Here is a 24,880-nt window from a genome sequence, read left to right on the forward strand (position 1 = left end):
TTTACATTTACATTTCAGAGTGTATTCATAGGTGTGAATCCTGACAAGAAAGTAGGCTAAGGAAGGTGAAGTATATTATAAACATGAAACTTATAACTCAGAACAAGCAGGCCTACAATAATAAGTTTGCATTTTCTTCTCATTAAGCTAATGAGGAATTTACACAACATTATGGTCATGTTTATTTGTTTGATAAAGTGTAGAACAAGTGTACGATCAATGGTTATTGTGGCATATGTTCTGACGTTGATGTGTATTAAAATAGATTTTTGCCCTCAATCCGCTTGGGGTCGTGCTTCTACAGGATGACTCATGAACTTTGGTCACCATGTAATAACCCACCGCTAGGTTGCCACTGGCAGTTACGTCTGCGATGACATCACTGCGCCGCAACATCAGTTGCGATCTATGCTCCTTTTCGACGTGCATCGAAAGCGATAACCGTACAATCAGTCGGATCCCTTATCGTGTGTTCATTGTGACCGTTTTTGGAGATTTTGTATTCCTTGAGGTACGTATTATTTATTCGTGACTACTCTGGGTTTTTTCTTAATTGTTTCCTGTCACCGCATTTGGCTTCATAAATGCGCACATCTAATGTCCTGTTATAGGCTGATTGTCACTGTCCTACCCTGGGGAAGAAATCAATACTCATGCTGTATAGCGTTTGACTGAAATAGTGACAGTACTTTTATTTTTCGTGTTATTTTTTGAAGACATTATTCCTCCGTAATACTGTATTTCATTTCCATTCAAGATCATGTAGCCTAATTTTAACGCCGGGCAATTAGGATTTCATTTTTATTCCGAGTGGTGGCACATTAAGTGCGCAGGCTGTTTTTTGTAGGCCGAGGCTAGATACCTCTCAACCTGTGTTGTTTTTAAAGTGAAGTTTATATACAAACGGTTGAGTTCCTTTCATCGCCTTCAAAACAGTGACCAAAAATGGATCTAAGCTTTGCATATTAGTAGGCTGTGTAGTCAATAGCGTCAACTTGTCTTTCGTGTTAGGCATGGAATACTTACATCTTCGGTAAAGCTGACGCAATAGTGTTGTCCATGTACGCCTAGGCAGTAATACATAATTGTATATAGCCTGCTGTAAACATATGAAGAACAGCTACTATGAGATATTAAGGCTGTTGTTCGAAGAACAAAAATATGGTTTCTTTGAATTTGTATGTAATGGGAGTTCACCATAAATGCCCACCTGGCATGTCTTATGAGTTGAACATGTCTTAAGGTTTACACATATCACATCTCTAGTGTGCCCTTGGTCCACACAAGAAGGTGTATCAGATAGCAGCTTCTGGTGACAGGTGTGAGTGAGGACAGCAGGACAAAGCATTAGGATGGGAGTGGCCTCTGTTACTGGTCAACTAGGTGTTTTTCGTGCGGGTTTGGTGTCCTTCTTCCTGCTAATGGGACCCCAAGGGGTTGCTGCTGGATGATGTTAGTTTGTTGTGGAAACAGCACATGTGTCACGGGTCTTTCAGGAAACAGTAAACAGCATGAGTGGGTATTCACAAACCAGGCTAATGTTTAGCAAGGCCATTTGAAGGCTTCCATGTAAAATGTTCATTTGTGGTAAATGTAGTTTTACAGTTGAAAAGTGGGAGATTTCCCTTAGCAGATACTATAAGCTACAAATGTATCAATGACCAGTACTTCTCCTATCCCTACGTACCAGCTTGTGAAAGCACTCCTTGGGCACATAGTGTGGTAGATTAGATAGTGAGTACCTAGCCGCTTATTCAGTAACAGGTATGGTTTCATTGATATCAAAGCCTTTTATGTGTCAAGTTGTTACACCCATAAAATACATGCCAGAGTTTTTGTTCAGGGAATTAATTAGGCATTGGACTGTAAATAATTCATACACTTAATGCATGGTTGTTTGTCTGACAACTGGTGCTGTAATGCATATTCCTTTCTCAAAGGAAACGGGCCAATTCTCATGACTGTGCAATGCTAAGTACTGTCATTGCCATCACAGACAATAAAAGATTGTTGTCTTGTTTTATACTAAGTCCTGTTCAATCTGGTTGTATTGTAAGCTTGGGTGTTGTGACTCAGTACAGGGGATACACAACAGTCTCATGAAAGTAGATGTTGCTTTCATTTCTGATTGAAGCCACTGCTTATATGGACTTTCAGCCATTCATATTTACTTATAGTAGCTGGCATTTTCAATGTCTGATTTAGAGGTGAAGCTCTGAATAAAAGGTAATTAAAATGTTCTTATCTTATCTTGTGTTCTATAACTGGCACTGTAGGATAGTTCAAATGGAAAAACACAACGGTCATAAAAGGGTAGAATGGACCTACTAAGTGTATGTGTATTCTGCACACAATAAATATTTTATATGGAACACCTTAAATGATGTCTTATTATGTCAAGATGTTGTGCTTTTAATGATTATTCTGAGAAAAAAAAACACTGATTACTTAAATAGTTAGATATTGTCCTTATTAGGATTATGGTACCATGATCATTACTCATTGGAAAGACACATCAGTTTCTGAACTTTAATTAGTGAGTGTAAAAACACACTTGGTATCGTCCACTGGTATCATCTGAGACACACTTGGTATCGTCCACTGGTATCATCTGAAACACACTTGGTATCGTCCACTGTTATCATCTGAAACACCAGACTGTTTATATTCTATTCTGGAATGCTTTGCTGTCAAAACAGCTCTGAAGAATTCAATTTAGTTTTGGAGTACCCTTTTAAAGAAAAAAATATTATTAAAGGAAAGGGAAAAAAAAGTATACAACGGTATATATTAACCATTCTTTACAAGATTTTTTAAATTATTATTTGTCCTTATTAACAAATGGCTTTTGTCTCCACAGCCAACACTGGTGATTGCAAATGAATTTTGAGCAGCCACCTCCATACCCTGGGCCAGGCCCCACTGCGCCCGGGTATCCTCCTCAGGGATACCCTCCTCAGGGATACCCTCAGCAGGGGTACCCTCCTCAGGGGTACCCTGTCAATATGGATCAGCCTAACCAAGGCTTCCCTCCTCACAACCCAGCGTACCCTAACTACCCTGCTGGACCTGGTGGGCCTTACCCAGGGCTTGATCAAGGATATCCGCAACAACCTCATGGATGGCAGAATGCGCCCCAAGCTGGTCCAATGTATGGGGAAGGGCCTAAAAATACAGGTACATACAGCTCCTTCTTCACTGTAACATCTCATTTGTCAATATGCTTTACATCTATTATATATAAATGTGTTCCGAGCTTCTCCACCCCTATATTCCTTTAAGACGGCTCAGATCTCCCAATCAAAGTCTGCTGGCTGTTCCAGATTCCAGATTCAACAAGGGTGACCATGCATTTCCAGTTTTGGCTCTTGAACTCTGGAACAGCCTTCCCCTCAGTATCTGATGGGCAACTTCTCTTCTTTCAAATCTTTCAAATCCCTTTTATACAAGTATATTCTGTATTTTTATTTGATTTCATTATCATTTTTCCCTTCAGACTTGTATTATTGGGATGATTATTATTCATGTGGTGATGATGGTGCTTTTTATTATTAGAAGGAGTTTTAGTATTATTATTACTAGTGCAGTGCCCGTAGGAATTATGCATTCTGTAGTGATAGCAGACGTAGGTGTAGCTGTTGGGTAGTGTAATAGCAAGACATATTTGCACTCCACATAGGTACAGGTTACACTGAAGTATTATTGTGATGCATGTTTCCTTTTCATTAAGAAATGTTTTAATGTTGTATAGCCTTTTTGGATATATACCAACAAATAAAGTTTGAGATTATGTAGTGGATGCAGTTGAATATAGATGTCAAAGTTGCTGTCTAAACTATAAACTAAATGTCATAAAGAAAGAAATTATTTAAAATGAAGTTATGGTTGAAATAGGATCACTTCTTTATTGTAAGGGTAAGTGTAGGGTAAGAATTGTCATGCAGTTGGACTCAAATGTAGGTTAATTGTATTGAATGTATGTAGCCTACTGTACTGTAGGCTACTGTATGACTTCGATGATGCTAGCTTTGACAGCCCATTCTCAGACAGATCGTAATCTAATTATGTCCTTACAATGGGAACACAGTTTAAATACTCTGACTGGAGATGGCGTTACTATCCCCCACCCGAATTCAGTGCAGGACTGGGAGGATAACATGACGACGTGGGCCCAACATAACTTACAGCGAGATTTGCGCGTATTTCGTGGACTCCATAGCAACAGATGGGAAAGCAATGGACAATCTGAAAGCCTCCAAGGCTTATCAATAAGCTACCATTTGTAGCGGTGTATACTCAAACGATAACCCATAGTGCCTAACGCAAACGATAAAATAGAAATATCTCGCGAACTATGAATTCAGTGAGAGAGTTGTATTGAGTAAAATTCATGCGTTTTGCATATGCCATGAATAAGTGCTGTAATCACAGTTACATTTCAACCATGCTTAAGAAATGAGTTTGCCAAGTTGTAAGTCGAATAAGTGCAGAAAAGAAGCTTAAAAATAAACGAATAGATAAAATCACTGTCTTAAGATTACCTGAGCAAAAGTATGTATCTGTTCACCAAGAAGAATTTGAATGCGGACCTCCTTATCGTATCCAACGCTCATCTGAACTTTGAGTGAAGGCAGGACAGTTTACGTCTGTATCTGTTCACCAAGAAGAATTTGAATGTGGACCTCCTTATCATTTCCAACGCTATTCTGAACTTTGAGTGAAGGCAGGATAGTTTAATAACGCTAAGCGTATATGTTTGATTGTGACGTCATTTCGGTGCACCATCGGTCAGTGGGACAGTGAGTGAAGGCAGGACAGTTTACGTCTGTATCAGTTCACCAAGAAGAATTTGAATGCGGACCTCCTTATCGTATCAAACGCTATTCTGAACTTTGAGTGAAGGCAGGATAGTTTAATAACGCTACGCGTATATGTTTGATTGTGACGTCATTTCGGTGCACCATCGGTCAGTGGGACTTGCTACGGGAAACGATAACCCATTAGTGCCTAGGGGAAACGGTAAAATACAAATATCTCGCAAACTATGAATTCAAAAATCTTCAAAATCAAGGATGCACAGGTTCATGACATGCGTAAGCTACATGCGAAATCTCATAACTAACGGAACTACCGTCAGGGAGATACGCCCTCGACAGACAGACACACAGAGATTCCTGGATTTATTATTATTATGTATTAACTTAGCAGATGGCTTTATACAAAGATTCTCTCAGTATGTTGCACCTATACCCAAAATTGGAACAGAAGTGTTTACATATCCCTGTATTATATGGGAGAGAAGCAAGTGCCCCGAAGTTGACGTCTTAAATAGAAATATAACATCATATTCAGTATGCATTACACATACATCTTAGGCTAGGTGTGGCACTAGTTAACACTTTCATTTGATTGTTGGCCTTCATGACTTGGAAGTTCAGGGTAAACGCAGTAACAGCCTCTATGCAACTATGTTGGAGAAACTTGTTTTGATTCAGTTTTTATTACAGACCCTTATGAAACGGGGAAAGCTACAAATGAAATGTTACGTTGGAGTCAAAATAGAGTTGTTCTGCAACATTTTTAGATGTATTTCCTCACAATGTTTGCTGTATTCGCTTAAATCAATGACTACTGTTGTGTTGTTCTAAGCTCTAGCTTGTGTGTAGTTAATATGTGCATGTTTATTTCTCACTCTTCTCCACTCTTTCTGTCTCTTTCAGTGTATGTGGTGGAGGACAGGAGACGCGAGGACTCAGGGGACACTTGTCTGACTGCATGCTGGACGGCGCTGTGCTGCTGTTGTCTATGGGATATGCTAACATAAAGCTCACATAAAGCTTTGAGTACTCAGACTGTACTATGCCCTCCTGCACTGCACTCCCCAACCTGAGGTTCCTCCATGATAGACCTGAGGTGCCCAAAACCCTCTCCTTCTTCTCCTGTCATAGCTTACTATTCCCCAGACATCTGATGTCCATGTCTCATAGATACAGCCAACCCACATTCGTTCTAAATACACACCTGTCTGTGGTTTTGCTGACTATAAAAGCAATATAAATCACTAAACAAATCTTATCTGGATATAACTTCAAATTTTTACTGAAAGCAGCATTCTCAAAATATCTGGTGTCTCTATGTGTGAAACTGATTGTTTTTTTTCTCAGGCAACCATGTTGTAAGACATGAATTTAAATCTTAAATTTACCATGAGCTTTGATATAGACTGCAGATTTTATGATGGCAAATACATCTATTGTATCATTTCTGCATCTGATCCATAGAGAACATGTTCTGACTTGACCAGTGCTTGACCAGTGAGTGACGAGATGATTAGATCTGATCCTCCAATTCTATCAGCATGGTGCATCCATACCTTACCATTCACTCTCTACCTCTTACTCTGCCTTATTTTCACCTTCACCTCAGAGTTTTGAAGGCATCAATCCCAATGTGCCCACATACCCATTCCTGTTCCCACAAACCCCCTAAAACACAACCTTCAGCCCTACACACATCATACGTCAGACAGGAGAACAGTAGAGCTGAGAGGCTGTCAGGCAGACAGCAGACAGCTGCTGAGGCCAACATGTATCTGGGCAACACCATTTCAACTCATTCCCAGTCTGCCATGACAACCTTTCAGTCCATTATTTGAATGAATACTCTGCCCGTTTAAGCACACATTTGCACGATACATTATTTAGTTTCCATGAAAGGACGCTATCTCCCCTAGTCAACCGTATTAAATAAGTACATACGGTGCTGTAACCCCCACCTTCCTGGACCACAGTAGAGAAAATTTAATTTGAAATTTGGCAATAAGGTATGAAATGATTACATTATTCTGTACAGAGCAACATGTATAAAGCTTCTCATCAAAGCCCATAAACAGTATAAGTCTGCATGATTACCATAGCTACATTATTAACAATGAGAGGCTTTGATAGTTCATCATTCCCAATGAGGCAGAGCGACTGGAAAGTCAAAAGAAATTGTGAAACACATTTTTCAGGGGTTGCACATTTTGATGCTTAAATATTTTAAAAACATTTTTGCTTAAAATCTTTAGGCGATGCTGTATACTGTTAAATGACTTGTTTTGTCTTGAATTTCTATTTTAAATTATTTGCATTTTGATAATTAGAAAAATATGTGGTCTTGTTGTTCTCTAATGACTACTTGCATTATTGTTGTTTTTAAATAGCAAAAGATTAAGTACACATTCAATATTGCCTTGGCTGAAAAGAAAATAAATTATTCAAAAATGACCTTTGGCTATTGAGGTCATCATTCAACTTTATGGTATGAGCTATATCAGATGTGGTCTGTCAGTACTCTCTGGATATTATTCACACACTGTTTGAATTATTGCACAGCATTTAGAAGGATTCTGAAAATACTGATTGTATTATGATGCTGGCTGAAGATGTATGGACTAGCCCCTATTTATAAGAACAATGAATGTTGAAAAATATGAATGTCTATTTGAATATTTTAATTGATGAGAATGGCACACAATCCTTTTCAATTGCAAAGGTAAAACAAAGACCATAAACATAAAAGTACAGGTCAAATTCCAAGTGCTTTCCTTGTAGACATTATAGACTTTGTTGTCAATAAAAGACTCCACGGGGATGTGTTCATCGTGATACAAGGTATGACCAAAAAAACAACAACTAGGCCTCAAAGTATCTTGCAATTATTTCCCACACCTGAAAGGGAGGTGTTGATGTAGCAATTAAAAAATGTAACTGCTGATAAAATGATGAAGGATGGATTGGAAATATTGACAAACACTCTCCATTGTACTTTTAGAATTCCTGCGCCTTTGAAAATGGATGTTCTTAATTACACTAAAATATTTGTGCATTTTTTTCAAAAACAAGTTTACAAAAATCGTAACCTTGATTCGATTGTGTTGTTTTTGTGTGTGTTTGTGTGTGTGTGTGTGTGTGTGTGTGTGTTTGTGTGTGTGAAAGAGATAACTTGTTTTTGTTCATCTGATACAAATATCAAATGCCTGCTTATGTATCCCTTCTGTTGTGCACCCACCTTGGAAGTGACATAAAGGAGTATGAGCAAGGCAAGATGCGTTACTTCGGAGCCAAATCCAAGAATGAGGAGAATGATGAGAGTGTGTGTCTATCAACAATTTCATCCTATGTTATGGTTTGTACTTTATACGTCAGCGAGCCTGGATTGTTATTAGTAAATATGCTTGGCCATGGGGTAACCCAGAATAGCTTTTCTGCAACTGAATCAAAGCAGCAAACATAGGTTTGTGTCAACCAGTAGTGTGTTAATGTAACACAGGAATGGACTCAGAAAAGTCAGTTGTTCTGGCTGGTTATGAAATTACGTTCAACTAGCTTACTAAGACTATTTACATGTGGGTAGAACAGCATACTATCTTAATACAAACTAGACGTAACGCAAAGGGTTACAAAATATGACCGCCGAACTGTTCAGTATAGGTTTTGGCACAGAATGAGTCATGGTTGTCAGTGTGTTTGTGTTTTTTTATGTGTTTTGTGTATGTAAATTGGTTTGTGTTTCATTTTTATGTATTAAAGGAATTATTTGTGATAGATTTTGATGATTTGGTTATGTAATGTTTTGTGTACTACTTTTTTTGTGGATAGTTTTGGTATATTTTTCTTTTGCAATGTAGTTTGTTAAAACAGGTCACATAAAGAGGTGTGGAAACAAAGTGAAGTTTCCAACCACCAACAGGTGGCGCTATAGGTGATATCAGTCAGGCATATGTACGCGTTCGGGCCGGATCCAGCGTCCACCCTAAGACATTTTCTCTGGATCAAACAATGTACGCAAGAGTTATAAGAGACTTTGTGTTTTGTGGCAAGCACTGGCAAGTTGGCAAAGTTTGAGGGTCTGCCACGCCCACACCTTCCAACTAATGAGAAAATCTTATATAACTTTTAGTCGCCCATGGCTGAAGAGTAGCCGGACCACATTTCAAGGCGTTACCATTAAATCTGTCGGAGGAGTTCGATCAGATGCGGGGTGTGCAAACGCCGTCAAAACGCATCTTCCACTCGAAATGGCCGACTTCCTGTGGATCTGCCACCATGGCGTCAAGAGACTTTTTGGTGCGTCCATGCATGATGAAGACATGTACCGAATTCCGTCAAGCTACGCCAAAATAACCCCAATGCGCAGGGTTTTTTTGCAATGTTCTAGGGGGCACTACAGAGCCATTTTGCTCCATCCATGGACAAAAACTCTACCCAAGATGGACGGTTACAGGCTTGATGTCCCTGGCAAATTTGGTGATTTTTCGAGCACTTTGACATATATTCGATTAAAACACCTAATTTTTGCTTTCTAATTTTTAACTAGGTGGCCCTATACATGTAATGACTGGTTATGGTATGGTTTGACATGGCCCCTTAACACAAACATACAAGAACAATTTGGCCCTCCAAGGCCCTACGGTTCCCGGGATATTCGAAGAAAACTGTGTCGCGCCACCTATAGGCCAGTTGGTGTACAATCATTTAAATCAATGTATTGCATGCCCCCCCGTGAACGGAATTCCACGAAACTTAACGTGCAGTCAGAAGGTGTCATAATGATCCCATACCTCCGATTTCGTGCAGTTCTGACCTTGTCAACTTACAATTAAAATGTTTTACATCACTCCATTTTTGCCTTTTCATTTGTAACTAGGTGGCGCTATACATGAAATAAGTGGTAGTGGAATGGTTGACGTGGCCTCTTAAGACCAACATACAAACAAAATGTGGTCCTCCTAAGCCCTACGGTTTTCTACTTATTCACAGAAAACTGAATCGCCCCATCCTCTTTAAAACGGGTCCAGTCCGACGGGGGTGCAACGGATCAAAACAAAAATCAATGGTTCCACGCTCATCTAGTGGGGCTACATTCCCACCAAATTTCGTGCACCTCAGTGTTTCAGTGTCCAGGGAATCGTTGACAGAAAATCGGCAAACAGAAAAAAAAAAAAAACTAGATGTAACGCAAAGCGTTACAAAATATGACCGCCGAACTGTTCAGTAGGTTTTAACACAGAATGAGTCATGGTTGTCAGTGTGTTTGTGTTTTTATGTGTTTTGTGTGTGTAAATTGGTTTGTGTTTCATTTTTATGTATTAAAGGAATTATTTGTGATAGATTTTGATGATTTGGTAATGTAATGTTTTGTGTACTACTTTTTTGTGGATTGTTTTGGTATATTTTTCTTTTGCGATGTAGTTTTTTTTGAGGGGGGGGCACAGTTGGGGGGCGCGGTTTAAATAGCACTCCACAATGAGAAGAAAACAGGTTTTGAGTAGAATATTCTGTAAAGGACTTTCTGCTTTCACTACATGACACTGCATGAGATGGTACATATGAGGGTGTGGTCTGCAATGGGAATAGGGACCAATCAGCACTGCACTGAATTACATCAACATGAATGATTGTTACACTATAACAATTACACATTCAATTTATATTTACATTTAGTCATTTAGCAGACGCTTTTGTCCAAAGCGACGTACAAGGGAGAGAACAATCAAGCTAAGAGCAATAAAACCTGGTGTAACAATAAATACTGCTAATATTATTAAGACACATATCATAGTGGACATTACACTAAGCAACATAGCTCTCATTCGTATTATATTAATGTATGTATGAACAGTATGAACTCATCCTTATTATGACCGCCTCGCGACAGCGCGCAGCGGCGGTCATACAGGTTTAGTCGGAGTTTTTTTTCTGTTTTTTTTTTTTTTTTTGTGTGTTTGCCGATTTTCTGTCAACGATTCCCGGGACACTGAAACACCGAGGTGCACGAAATTTGGTGGGCATGTAGCCCCACTAGATGAGCATGGAATCATTGATTTTCGTTTTGATCCGTTGCACCCCCGTCGGACTGGACCCGTTTAAGAGAGGGTGCGGCGATTCAGTTCTGTGAATAACTCGAAAACCGTAGGGCTTAGGAGGACCACATTTTTTTTTATGTTGGTCTTAAGAGGCCACATCAACCATTCCACTACCACTCACTTCATGTATAGCGCCACCTAGTTACAAATGAAAAAGCAAAAATGTAGTGTTGTAAAACATTTTAATTGTAAGTTGACAAGGTCAGAACTGCACGAAATCGGAGGTGTGGGATCATTTTGACACCTTCTGACTGAACGTTAAGTTTCGTGGAATTCCGTTCACGGGGGGGGCATGCAATAAATTGATTTATATATGATTTTACACCAACTGGCCTGTAGGTGGCGCGACACAGTTTTCTTCGAATATCCCGAGAACCGTAGGGCCTTGGAGGGCCAAATTGTTCTTGTATGTTTGTGTCAAGGGGCCATGTCAACCTATAACCATGACGTCCTATAAACACAGGCTAACAAAGTTAATTAGCCTACATGTGGCGATAGGTTAGAGCTTGTTTTGTTAATGTGGCTTGCCTGATCTGTGTTAACAGGAGCTGAGCAACTGGCTGGCTTCTGTGTGATTGATTTTATTTTCTTCATTTTTATGTGTCAGGTGGGTCACGTTTTATACTTGTGTAATTTTTGCACGTGTTTGTGTGTGAGCTCTCTTTCCACGGATGTATGTAACAGAGGAGCTGAGCGACTGACTGGCTGGCTTCTGTGTGATTGATTTAATTTTCTTCATTTTTATGTGTCAGGGAGCAGAAATAAACGTATGAATACCAGGTCGGTGGCTGTGTCCTTCTTAAAAAACTACATAACACAGAGTGAAACAGCGAGGGGAAGACTACCTCCGTTACAGCTGCACCCATCATGCTGGAAGGCGAAGCTCTAGAGGAGATTGAGGAGTTCACCTACCTTGGCAGCATTGTCAACAAGCAGGGTGGAACAGATGCAGATGTGAGAGTCAGGATTGGCAAGGCCACAGTTGCGTACCTCCAACTAAAAAACATCTGGAACGCAAAAGACCTGGCCATCACAACAAAGATCTTTAACAGCAATGTGAAGTCAGTCCTACTCCACGGTGCTGAGACATGGAAGACTACAGTGAATACAACAAACAAAATCCAGTCATTCATCAATACCTGTCTGCAACGAATCCTCCAGATCCACTGGCCTAACACCATCAGCAACAAAGAACTGTGGGAACGTACCAGCCAAAAGCCAGCGGACGAAGAGATCATCCAACGACGTTGGAGATGGATAGGCCATACTCTCCGTAAACCAGCCACAAACACCACAAGACAGTCCTCAAGTGGAATCCCCAAGGGAAAAGAAAGAGAGGTCGGCCGCGAAACACCTGGTGTAGAGACTTGGAGGCAGACGCCAAGAAAATGGGCTACACTTGGGGACACCTTGAGATGTTGGCTCAGGACCGGGATGCATGGAGAACTCTTGTTTGCGGCCTAAGCCCCAGAAGGGGTAGTAGGCGATGATGATGATGTTCTGAACATATTCCACTGCCCTTTTATTAAATACAATTTTGTTGTATTGGTAGAATGAGGTGTGTGTGACGATGTCTTCCTATTGAACATAATATAGCCTACTCCAATATCAAGCATGGTTACAGGGCTACACAGCTTGGCTTGTCTGATGTCCCTGTCACATGTCCCTGCTACTCTTACCGGCATACACCCCCGTTAAGAAAAAGGCCCCGCCCCACAACAAAGACTGTAAAGACTTGGCCTGATGATGCCACTCAGCAGCTGCAGGACTGTTTTGAAAACACCAACTGGGATATTTTCAAGCACCAGGACCTGGAAGTACACCTCAACTGTTCTGTGCTACATCAACACTGTGTCGACACTGTCACAGTGGACAGGCACATCTGGGCACATCTGGGTGTATCCTAACCAGAAGCCCTGGATGACAAAATAAGTCAAAGTGCTGTTGAAGGAGAGGAGCGGCGCCTTCAGGTCTGGGGATGATGGTATGTAATGTGAATCAGTTCCAATTAGTCAACAGGGCAACCTTGGGGTAGCACTGAGAGAGATTGAATGGGACGGGGTCCTCTCAAATGGAGACCTGGAGAGTGACTGTGACCAATTCACCTCAACAATTAAAAAAGTAATGGGGCCCTACCTGAGAAAGCGGAACCAAAAGAAAAGCAGAGACACACTGCCCTGGCTTAATGAAGAGTGTAGTAAGCTTATGAAGGAAAGAGATCAACTACTGAAGCAATCTTTAAAATCAGGTCTTACAACAGACTGACAAAAATGTACTTCATCAAGAAACAAAGTAATAAAAAGGCTAAGACAAGCTAAAGCCAACTTCTTCATTCACACTTTTGAAGAGGCAAGAGGAAATGGGAAGAAGATATGGCAAACCATCAACAAATTGATTGGCAGAAAACAGAATCTCAACAATAAAGAACTACAGTTGAAAATTAACACTGAACTACTCACAGATCCAACAATCATATCTACAAAACTGAACACCTTCTTTCTCAACTCTGTTTATAAAATAACCCAACTTTTTAATTCACCTAGGTACCCCACTTGCCCCATTAATAATGCACAGCCAGTTTTCCACCTACAACAAATAACCGAAACAGAAGTATCAAATACCATCAGTGGCTAAAAAAATTCTAAGGCCATGGATATCTATGGCCTTGATGCTAATTTCTTAAAAAGGCACAAAGAGACTCTTGTACAGCCTGTGACATATCTGATTAATCAGTCCTTAAGACAATCCATTGTACCATCAGCATGGAAGATGGCTCTCGTCACACCCATTTTTAAATCAGGTGAAAAGTCAGATATGGCCAACTATCGGCCAATCAGTATCCTGCCTGTTGTTTCTAAAGTAGTCGAAAAGTGGGTGGCTAAATTACTGATTAAACATCTCAATAAGAGCAATAATTCACTCCACCATATGCAATTTGGGTTTAGGTCCCATCACTCAACAGAAACAGCCAATTGTTTGTTTTTGGAAAAGGTTAAAGGCTACCTAGATAGGAGTTCTTATGTTGGTGCTGTCTTCCTGGACCTTAAGCGAGCTTTTGATTCTGTTAATCATGAAGTTCTTTTATCTAAACTAACACATTTTAATTTCTCATAGCAAGCTCTCAACTGGATGAAATCATACTTGTCCAGTAGAAAGCAATGTGTTTGTATTAATGATTCAAAGTCCCCACTCTGTGAATGTCCAGTAGGGGTCCCCCAAGGCTCCATACTTGGTCCAATTCTTTTTACACTTTATATAAATGATCTGCCAGAGGCATGTAAAAATTTTGATATTCAGATGTATGCAGATGATGCTGTAATCTTTACACATGCTGAGAACTACCAAGAGATAGCATCCACACTTACATCTGCAATGGCTCACATTGATGACTGGCTCACTAAGTCATGTCTCTACCTTATAACCAAAAAAAACTGTCTGTATGGCGTTTACCTAACAAAATATGAAGGTGTCACATTCTAATGTGTTCCTGAGGGGACAGGAGCTTGATTTTGTTAACGAATTCAAGTATCTAGGAGTCACATATTAGCCTGGTGACACCAGCCTACGTATTTCCGCCTGAATTGATTTCAAGCTCATACTCAGTCTGGCCCAACCCCATTGACAATCGTCTCCAGAACTCAAAATTTTGCAGGACCAATCAGCGAACAGTTCAGAGCTGTGACGCAAAACTCGCCTTGGAGGAAAAGACACGAAAAGCTATCGGAAAAGTTGTCTCAACTCTCGAGAACATCAGAAATAAAAGGAGAACAAGAGTATTTTCTTGTAAGTTTTATGATTGGAAAGGACGTCGTAGCTCTTCTCCCAACTGGCTTTGGGAAGAGTTTAATCTACCGAATGCTTACTAAACGTTGCTGATTGGTTAAGGGAACTCCAATGATTTTAAACCTCAAGATAAGCACCCGCCCATCTCGGAAACCAAAATGCATTGGGTTGGCCCAGACTGAAAGACGGAATGAAATGGAGTCACAGGCTGGTAATGGCCAGGCTAGTCACATATGACTCCACCTTAACATTCAAAAGTCATGTAAAAAAAGTGGCAAATAAAGTTAAATTCAATTTGCAAAATTTTAAACAAGTTAGGCCATTTCTTGACATCAAAGCTTCCAAGTTGTTTTTATACACTATGATCTTTTCTCATATTGAGCACTGTTTTATAAACTGGTCATTAACTAGTATGACCACCCTTAAAAGCATCAAGTCCCTATTTAAGAAAGCCATAAAAACCTTTGATAAAAAGGCATTGTCATATCACCATTGCGATATCTTAGAGAGACACACATTTTTAAGCTTTGATAATTGCAAACATTTCAAGTATGCTTGTTTGGTTTACAAAGTGCTGCATAATCTTGCCCCTCCTCCGCTGCATGACTTTTTCCAAAGATTTGGAAGCGGAGGTAGTACAAGGGCCTCTGTAAAAGGGGACTGTGTGATACCATTCAGACGCACCACTTTTGGACAAAACGCATTGTCAGTAATAGGAGGTCAAATTTGGAATAGCTTGCCCCTCCCAATAAGAGAGTGCCCTTCATTTAACACCTTCAAAACTCACTTAAAACAGTGGCTCCTAGACAATCAGAGATGCACTCACCTCTAAACTGCCACAATTCATCACCCATATTCTATCCCCAAAATTCAAAACAGTATAGAAGCGGATGAATGATGTCCTTGTCATCATGTTTTTCTGTTCTGTTTTTTGTTGATCATGTCCTTGTCATCATGTATTTTTGTTCTGTTTATCTGTTGTTTATATGTACGTCACCATTATGTGTTTAAGTGTATAGTGTATGAGTGCTTTCTGACTGCTGGCTGTCTCTATGTTTGTCCTATGTCACCTGCCTAGGGACTGCAGATGGAAAGTAGTCATTTTTACTAACTCTGGCATATTTACATGGTGTTTTATATACAATGTTCATGAATATGCATGGTCCCTATCAAATAAACCAATAAATAAATACAAATAAAAATGAGGCACAGTACAGGACTGCCAGAGCCAACCTGAGGAGCGGCATCAGGGAGGCCAAGACAGCATACAGGAGGAGGATTGAGGACCACGTCAGCAGCAACAATATACGGCAGGTGTGGCAAGGGGTCCAACACATCACCAACTACAGGTCCAGCAGCTGACGGTGATGACTCACTGGCTGAGGGGCTAAACTGCTTTTTCACCTGCTGTGAGGTTGAGACGCTGGATGTGACCACGCCACCTCCACTAGACCCAAGTAGCGACACCCTCACAGTGCATGCACAGAAGGTAAGGCGTGTTCTGCGGGCAGTGAACCCAAGAAAAGCTGCTGGACCAGACGGTGTGACTGGGAGGGTGCAGAGGGAAAAGACCACTGCCAGCACCCCTAACGACTACGGACCGGGTGGCACTGACACCTATCATCATGAAGTGTTTCAAGAAACTGGTACGTAGTCACATCACAACAAGCCTGCCACCCACTTTGCATACAGAGCAAACAGGGCTACAGAAGATGCCATTGCCACACCTCTCCACACCACACTTACACACGTGGAACAGAAAGGGAATTACGCCAGGCTGCTCTTGAACTGATGGACTTGGGGCTCTCACAGCAAATCTGACCGCTCCCAGAGGGTTAAAATAGGATCCCATCTCTCCTCAGCTCTCAGCATCGGCACCGGCTCCCCACAGCGCTGCGTGTTGAGCCCCCTACTCTACACTATCTATACCCATGACTGCCCCACTACACACCCGAGCAATGCCATCATTACGTTTGCAGATGATACAACCGCGATGGGGTTCAGCAGGAGATGAGACTGCATACAGGGAGGAGGTGCAAAGGCTGTCGACATAGTGCACCTTGAACAATCTTGTTCTCAACACCTTCGAGACAAAAGAGCTGATAGTCGACTATAGGAGGAAAAAATCGGACATGCAGCCTTTTGCCATCAATGGGGAGAGAGTGGAGAGGGTATCAGACTTCAGCTTCCAAGGCACTCACATCGAGGAGGACCTTTTCTAAATATGTAAATATTTTTGTAAATATGTGTAAATATGTTTATGTATATGTGTTGTATATTAGGGTGGAACACAGTAACGGAGCACAGGTAGTGTAGAACAATCCTTTACTTATCTTCTTCATCAATCATACTCACATACATTACCTCAGGTATCATTAATATCCATCGTAGCAGGTAAGGCCAAGTCTGCGAATTGGTACATTTCGCATGTGCGAGAGTCGCCATTCGCTTCAGAATTGGTACAATTCGCATGTACAATTCGCATGTGCGAGAGTCGCCATTCGCTTCACGCGAATCAGGCACAATTCGAGTGGGCGAGAGTCGACACTTTGGGCGCATATGAGACATACAGTATGGCGCATATGAGACATACAGTATAGGCTACGTTGTTGACAATTCTCACAAAGACACGCGATCTGAATTGCACAGAGACGGGCGCATATGAGACATATACGTTGTTGACTCACAAAGACAAAACAAATAGCTACACGTAGCCTATAAACGTTGTTGAGACTCTTATTAAAGATTTTTGCTCATTCTCGTGGTTGAAAGTCGGTACAGAATTGCACAGAGACGGGCGCATATGAGACATATACGTTGTTGACTCACAAAGACAAAACTAATAGCTACACGTAGCCTATAAACGTTGTTGAGACTCTTATTAAAGATTTTACTCATTCTCGTGGTTGAAAGTCGGTAACAAAACAGAGACAAATAGCTACACGTTCAAGCAATGTAATTTCATGTCATTTATTTCAAAAACAAACAATCAGATTGTAAGAGCTCTGGTTCCAAGACACAAAAAAGCCAGGAACCAGGTCTGATGGCCCATCAACCTAAACAATAGGCCAGGAGCCGCCTTGATGGTTGTAACCTGGTGCTGTGTAAACTAGCTTGTGGGTGTTGAATTGGTATTTTTTTTGTTCAGCCACTTAACATTTTATAGTGTATTCATATCTATTTATGTCATATCATGCCTCATGACTCTTACCTCATATTCATTGTACTTAGGCCTATATATCTTATCATGTCTTACCTCATTCATAACCTCTATTGCTACCTTCACCTGTACCTGTATCATATCTGCACTAATGACCAACTACTGCTGCCAATGTTACTACTGCTCATACCCCATATATCTTGTACTGTCATATCATACTGTATACATCCCATCTATTTATTTTTATATTACCACTATGCAGAATACTCTGCACTCTTCTGCTATGGTTCCTTTGGTTAGATTCCGTTGCATTGTACTTATATCATATCAACATCAGCAATGATCTCACCTGGTCTGCCCACACTGACAAGGTGGTCAAAGCTGCCCGAAAACGCCTCTTCTTCCTGAGGAGACTCAGGAAGTTTGGCATGAATCCAGACATCCTCACCAACTTCTACATATACGTTGTTGACTCACAAAGACAAAACAAATAGCTACACGTAGCCTATAAACGTTGTTGAGACTCTTATTAAAGATTTTTGCTCATTCTCGTGGTTGAAAGTCGGTACAGAATTGCACAGAGACGGGCGCATATGAGACATATACGTTGTTGACTCACAAAGACAAAACTAATAGCTACACGTAGCCTATAAACGTTGTTGAGACTCTTATTAAAGATTTTACTCATTCTCGTGGTTGAAAGTCGGTAACAAAACAGAGACAAATAGCTACACGTTCAAGCAATGTAATTTCATGTCATTTATTTCAAAAACAAACAATCAGATTGTAAGAGCTCTGGTTCCAAGACACAAAAAAGCCAGGAACCAGGTCTGATGGCCCATCAACCTAAACAATAGGCCAGGAGCCGCCTTGATGGTTGTAACCTGGTGCTGTGTAAACTAGCTTGTGGGTGTTGAATTGGTATTTTTTTTGTTCAGCCACTTAACATTTTATAGTGTATTCATATCTATTTATGTCATATTGTCCGGGAATTTAACCCTTTTACTAGGACTTAACTATTTTACCAGGACTGTATTACCTCAGAAAATAAGACTCAACACAAACCAGAATAAAGTTAATACAGACTTTTTACTCTTGGCCATAGAGGAGTGTCCCAGGATTGCTCCAAGCTAGACACTAAAGCCTCTCCTGCAAGTCTGGTGTTTTATTAAAGAAGATTCACATAGGTTTAAACATAAAAACACTCCCTCATTCCTTTGTTCACTTTGAAGTTTAGAAACAGTCTTGCTCTATACCATATTTCAAATTAACCTAAACAGTCTGCTGACATGTAAGATACCCAGCCCCTCATAAACCAAGTTACTTAAACATTCTTTGACATACAAGTTATCCGGGCCCCTTTCTCATACCAACCCGTACAAAACAAGCAGACTTTTTGTCGCCACTGGAACACAGACAAAGAAATACAGAAATGCCTATAACTAAATGAGAATACTAATAGTTAACCATAAATGATAAATTCCTATATAGAATTGAATAATTCCTTCACACATATCATGCCTCATGACTCTTACCTCATATTCATTGTACTTAGGCCTATATATCTTATCATGTCTTACCTCATTCATAACCTCTATTGCTACCTTCACCTGTACCTGTATCATATCTGCACTAATGACCAACTACTGCTGCCAATGTTACTACTGCTCATACCCCATATATCTTGTACTGTCATATCATACTGTATACATCCCATCTATTTATTTTTATATTACCACTATGCAGAATACTCTGCACTCTTCTGCTATGGTTCCTTTGGTTAGATTCCGTTGCATTGTACTTATATCATATCAACATCAGCAATGATCTCACCTGGTCTGCCCACACTGACAAGGTGGTCAAAGCTGCCCGAAAACGCCTCTTCTTCCTGAGGAGACTCAGGAAGTTTGGCATGAATCCAGACATCCTCACCAACTTCTACATATACGTTGTTGACTCACAAAGACAAAACAAATAGCTACACGTAGCCTATAAACGTTGTTGAGACTCTTATTAAAGATTTTTGCTCATTCTCGTGGTTGAAAGTCGGTACAGAATTGCACAGAGACGGGCGCATATGAGACATATACGTTGTTGACTCACAAAGACAAAACTAATAGCTACACGTAGCCTATAAACGTTGTTGAGACTCTTATTAAAGATTTTACTCATTCTCGTGGTTGAAAGTCGGTAACAAAACAGAGACAAATAGCTACACGTTCAAGCAATGTAATTTCATGTCATTTATTTCAAAAACAAACAATCAGATTGTAAGAGCTCTGGTTCCAAGACACAAAAAAGCCAGGAACCAGGTCTGATGGCCCATCAACCTAAACAATAGGCCAGGAGCCGCCTTGATGGTTGTAACCTGGTGCTGTGTAAACTAGCTTGTGGGTGTTGAATTGGTATTTTTTTTGTTCAGCCACTTAACATTTTATAGTGTATTCATATCTATTTATGTCATATTGTCCGGGAATTTAACCCTTTTACTAGGACTTAACTATTTTACCAGGACTGTATTACCTCAGAAAATAAGACTCAACACAAACCAGAATAAAGTTAATACAGACTTTTTACTCTTGGCCATAGAGGAGTGTCCCAGGATTGCTCCAAGCTAGACACTAAAGCCTCTCCTGCAAGTCTGGTGTTTTATTAAAGAAGATTCACATAGGTTTAAACATAAAAACACTCCCTCATTCCTTTGTTCACTTTGAAGTTTAGAAACAGTCTTGCTCTATACCATATTTCAAATTAACCTAAACAGTCTGCTGACATGTAAGATACCCAGCCCCTCATAAACCAAGTTACTTAAACATTCTTTGACATACAAGTTATCCGGGCCCCTTTCTCATACCAACCCGTACAAAACAAGCAGACTTTTTGTCGCCACTGGAACACAGACAAAGAAATACAGAAATGCCTATAACTAAATGAGAATACTAATAGTTAACCATAAATGATAAATTCCTATATAGAATTGAATAATTCCTTCACACATATCATGCCTCATGACTCTTACCTCATATTCATTGTACTTAGGCCTATATATCTTATCATGTCTTACCTCATTCATAACCTCTATTGCTACCTTCACCTGTACCTGTATCATATCTGCACTAATGACCAACTACTGCTGCCAATGTTACTACTGCTCATACCCCATATATCTTGTACTGTCATATCATACTGTATACATCCCATCTATTTATTTTTATATTACCACTATGCAGAATACTCTGCACTCTTCTGCTATGGTTCCTTTGGTTAGATTCCGTTGCATTGTACTTATATCATATCAACATCAGCAATGATCTCACCTGGTCTGCCCACACTGACAAGGTGGTCAAAGCTGCCCGAAAACGCCTCTTCTTCCTGAGGAGACTCAGGAAGTTTGGCATGAATCCAGACATCCTCACCAACTTCTATAGATGCACTATAGAAAGCATCTTGACTATTAGCATCTCAGTGTGGTTTGGAAGCTGCACAGCCATGGACCGTAAGGCCCTACGCAGTGTGGTCAGATCCGTTGAGTTCATCATCGGCAGGAAACTCCCATCCCTTCAGGACATCTACCTTAAAAGATGCCTCCGAAGAGCTGGCAGGATCCTAAAAGACTGTCATCACCCATCCTTCAGACTGTTCACCCTGCTGCCTTCTGGTAGGCGGTTCCGAAGTGTCCGGTCTCGCACCCGCAGACTGGAGAACAGTTTCTACCCTAAGGCCATCAGACTCCTAAATGAACAATAATGCACTCCTCACTTTACACTTGCCACTTTACTCTTCACTGGCTCACTTTTACTGCTGTTTGCACTACTTTCTCAGTCCAGCTCATGTTCAGTTTAGCTCATGTAGATTGTTTATCTGTTTAGTATCTGTTTAATATGTGTATTTATGTTTAGTATCTATGGTAGTGTGGTATGGTGTCCTGTCTTAAGCATTCCAGTGCCCAGTCCAACTCTGTTGTTCTGTGTATCTGACAATAAAAGAGTTGACTTGACTTGACTTGACTTGTACCTGTATCATATCTGCGCTAATGACCAACTATTGCTGCCAATGTTACAACTACTCATACCCCATATATCTTGCGCTGTCATATCATACTGAATACAAATGCTATACAATACATTATCTGTAAGGTTGTGAGTGTGCAGTGGTAATGTAAGTTGATATTGATTATGTTTTTATTCAGTCACACACAGTAACAACAAACAAGTTCAACACAAATAATAATACATTCAAAGTGACTGAAAAGGCACAAGCTGAAGCATAATGCTTGTATTTAAGCCTGTCCTGTTTGACCAATTTAAGCTACCCATCAACATATGCATTTTTATTTTATTTTTTACAAGTAATACATGTAATGGAAATAAAAAACAAACAAAAGAATTGCCTCCAAAAAGTTAGTCACAAGAAGAGCAATGAAGCAAGATCCCAAATAAACAGCACAAAATCCTGCATACATTATGGACACTTGTAGCCCTCAAAAATTGCTTTAGCTACCATCCCTTTGAAAACAAAGAATGTCTTACACTTTCTTAAGATTATGTTAGCATCATTCCATAATGAAATTCCAACAACAGATATACATCTCCTTTTAATTAATTTTTTGGCATTTGGTACACTAAATTTACAGACATCTCTGAGATTATATTTTGTCTCTTGAAATGAGAAAAACCTTTGTATGCTGACTGGGAGTTGGTTTGATTTAGCTCGATACATTATTTGCATTATTTTATAATATACCAGATCATTAAATTTCATAACAAATGATTTCATAAACAATGGGTTAGTGGGTGCATAATAATCAACCTTATTTATTATCCTTATGGCTCGTTTTTGTAAAATAATGATTTCATTGACAGTTGTTTTATATGTCAATCCCCAGACTTCCACACAATATGATATGTACTAGGGAAGTATAAGTGAACAGTAAATAATATGTAAGGCCTTATCGTTTAACATGCTTCTTGATTTGTACAAAATTGCTATCATCTAAGAGATCTTTCCTTTGATATAATAAACATGTGGTTTCCATGTTAATTTATGGTCAATGACCACTCCTAGAAATGTTATCTCGGTCACTCGTTCAGCATCACTTATTTTTAATTGAATGTCCTTACCTATTTCCTTTTTCGATTTCCAAAGACCATGAATTAGAATCTATTAACATCAAACCAGGTTTTGAGGATTTCAAAATCTCTTTCAATAGAAGTCAAGAGTTGCTGTAGATTACTACCCGAACAGTAGGCTACATGTTTGTATCAGTTGGATTCGTAGAACGTAATAAATTACATTGCTTGACCGTGTGGCTATTTGTCTCTGTTTTGTTATTGTTATCTTTAATAAAAGTCTCAACAACGTTTATAGGTTACGTGTAGCTATTTGTTTGTAGTTCGCGTCCTAAGTGAAGCGCGCTTCATTCACAAAGTGGCGACTCTCGCGTGAAGCGAATTGTGCCAAGCGAATGGCGACTCTCGCACATGCGAAATGTACCAATTCGCAGACAAGACCTTAGCTCATCGTAGGGCCCCAAGTGGAATGTAAGATATACCACAATATGTTATCTATATTTTTTTTATTGTTTTTGTGTCTGAGAGCTGCTAATTACGTTGTACTTATAAATAAATATATTCTATTCTATTCTATTCTATAATGCATTTTCGCCTGTTTAGTTTGTCAGTGCTCCCTAAAACAATACAATTTTGTGAGATGAGTTAGTCTTTTTTAGTCCACTTGTTTTTGTTATCGTGGTTTTGCACTTAATATATGATATTTATTAAATATTACGTTTATTGATTACTTTTATTTTGATATAGTTTACATCTTAAAAGTGGCCGGAAGTGGAACAAGCTAATATGACACCGAGCGACGTAATGTTTAGGGAAGGATTTTACATTCACTGCAGCCTGCTGGGGGAGGCGTACTGTGATGAAACATTACACTAGAACGGCATCGTAGCCGTAGCCTTCCACCCTTGAAGATGATCGTCTGAATATACGGATTTAACGGTAGGTAGACTGTCCCGACAGTTTAACCTGACAACACAATGCATTTGATCAACCAAACACATCGTTATTAGAAGAAGTTGAAGAGTGGGTTTAAAAGAACTACGGTAGATCTCTTTGCTGTAATTGTAGCAAACACGTAGTCATCCAACTGGCACCAAATGCACACAGGCATCGATTGAGAACATGCATTGACTTCCTGTTTAACGGGTCGCCTGGGGACGTTACCTTGGGAGAAGATATCATTGAGGTATGGCTGCAGTGTTGATGTGAGAACTGATGTGAGAACTGATGAAGCTGTTCATGCAAATTATCCTGCCAAAATACCCAGTAATAAATTGGAGGCCCTATAATGTTTTGCCAAACATAATGCACTCCTTGCTATTATTAATTGTGCAATCTTTTTATTTACACATCTCTACTTACATAAATTCAGTTAGGCTACTCTATATGAAATATAATTAAAATCCCTTTTAAACTGAGCTGATTACACCTAAAATAATTTTTAAAAATGTAGACAAATATCTATAGTGGTCTAAGCTATCTTCAATGGCTTGACCATTTTGTAACGCATAGTATTTCTGTTCCTGTTTCATTAAATTGTACTACACCAGATATAAGTCCATACCTAGTTTGAGAATGATCTGTCATGAAAATAATGCCTCCTCATACCAAGGCTCAAATCTGTGTCAGATCACATATGAGTCATTCCAGCTGGGTTCTGTTGGTGGACATCCAAAACAAGCTAGACTGGTTTATCAAAATCAAGGGTCAAAATATAATGTAACATGATCCAGTATAGACATGCTTCTTTTTCCATTGTTCTGTCTAAACATATGTGAAATGTGCAATACATTCCACCCTTAACTGTGTAACTATACAGGCTGTATATTATGTACTTCTTACTTAATTCTCTTACCATTTAATATTTATCCCTGCACTTCTTGCACTCTCCACTCTTTGCACTACTTGTTTTGTTTACAGTTCACAGCTCCAGTATATAGCCATTCATCCTTGTATATA

General features: G+C 39.7%; 1 protein-coding gene across 1 annotated transcript; it reads left to right on the forward strand.

Moving 5' to 3' along the window:
• The first annotated feature begins 374 nt into the window (after positions 1 to 374).
• Positions 375 to 7,232, forward strand: LOC308367365 (cysteine-rich and transmembrane domain-containing protein 1-like). Its single transcript, XM_080841262.1, has 3 exons — positions 375 to 511; positions 2,861 to 3,177; positions 5,721 to 7,232. Exons 2-3 carry the CDS (start codon positions 2,880 to 2,882, stop codon positions 5,822 to 5,824), a joined length of 402 nt encoding a protein of 133 aa, XP_080697388.1. The 5' UTR covers positions 375 to 511; positions 2,861 to 2,879; the 3' UTR covers positions 5,825 to 7,232.
• The last annotated feature ends 17,648 nt before the right edge of the window (positions 7,233 to 24,880 follow it).

The sequence above is a fragment of the Sprattus sprattus genome (assembly GCF_963457725.1).
Source record: "Sprattus sprattus genome assembly, chromosome: 6".
Classification (NCBI taxonomy): domain Eukaryota; kingdom Metazoa; phylum Chordata; class Actinopteri; order Clupeiformes; family Clupeidae; genus Sprattus; species Sprattus sprattus.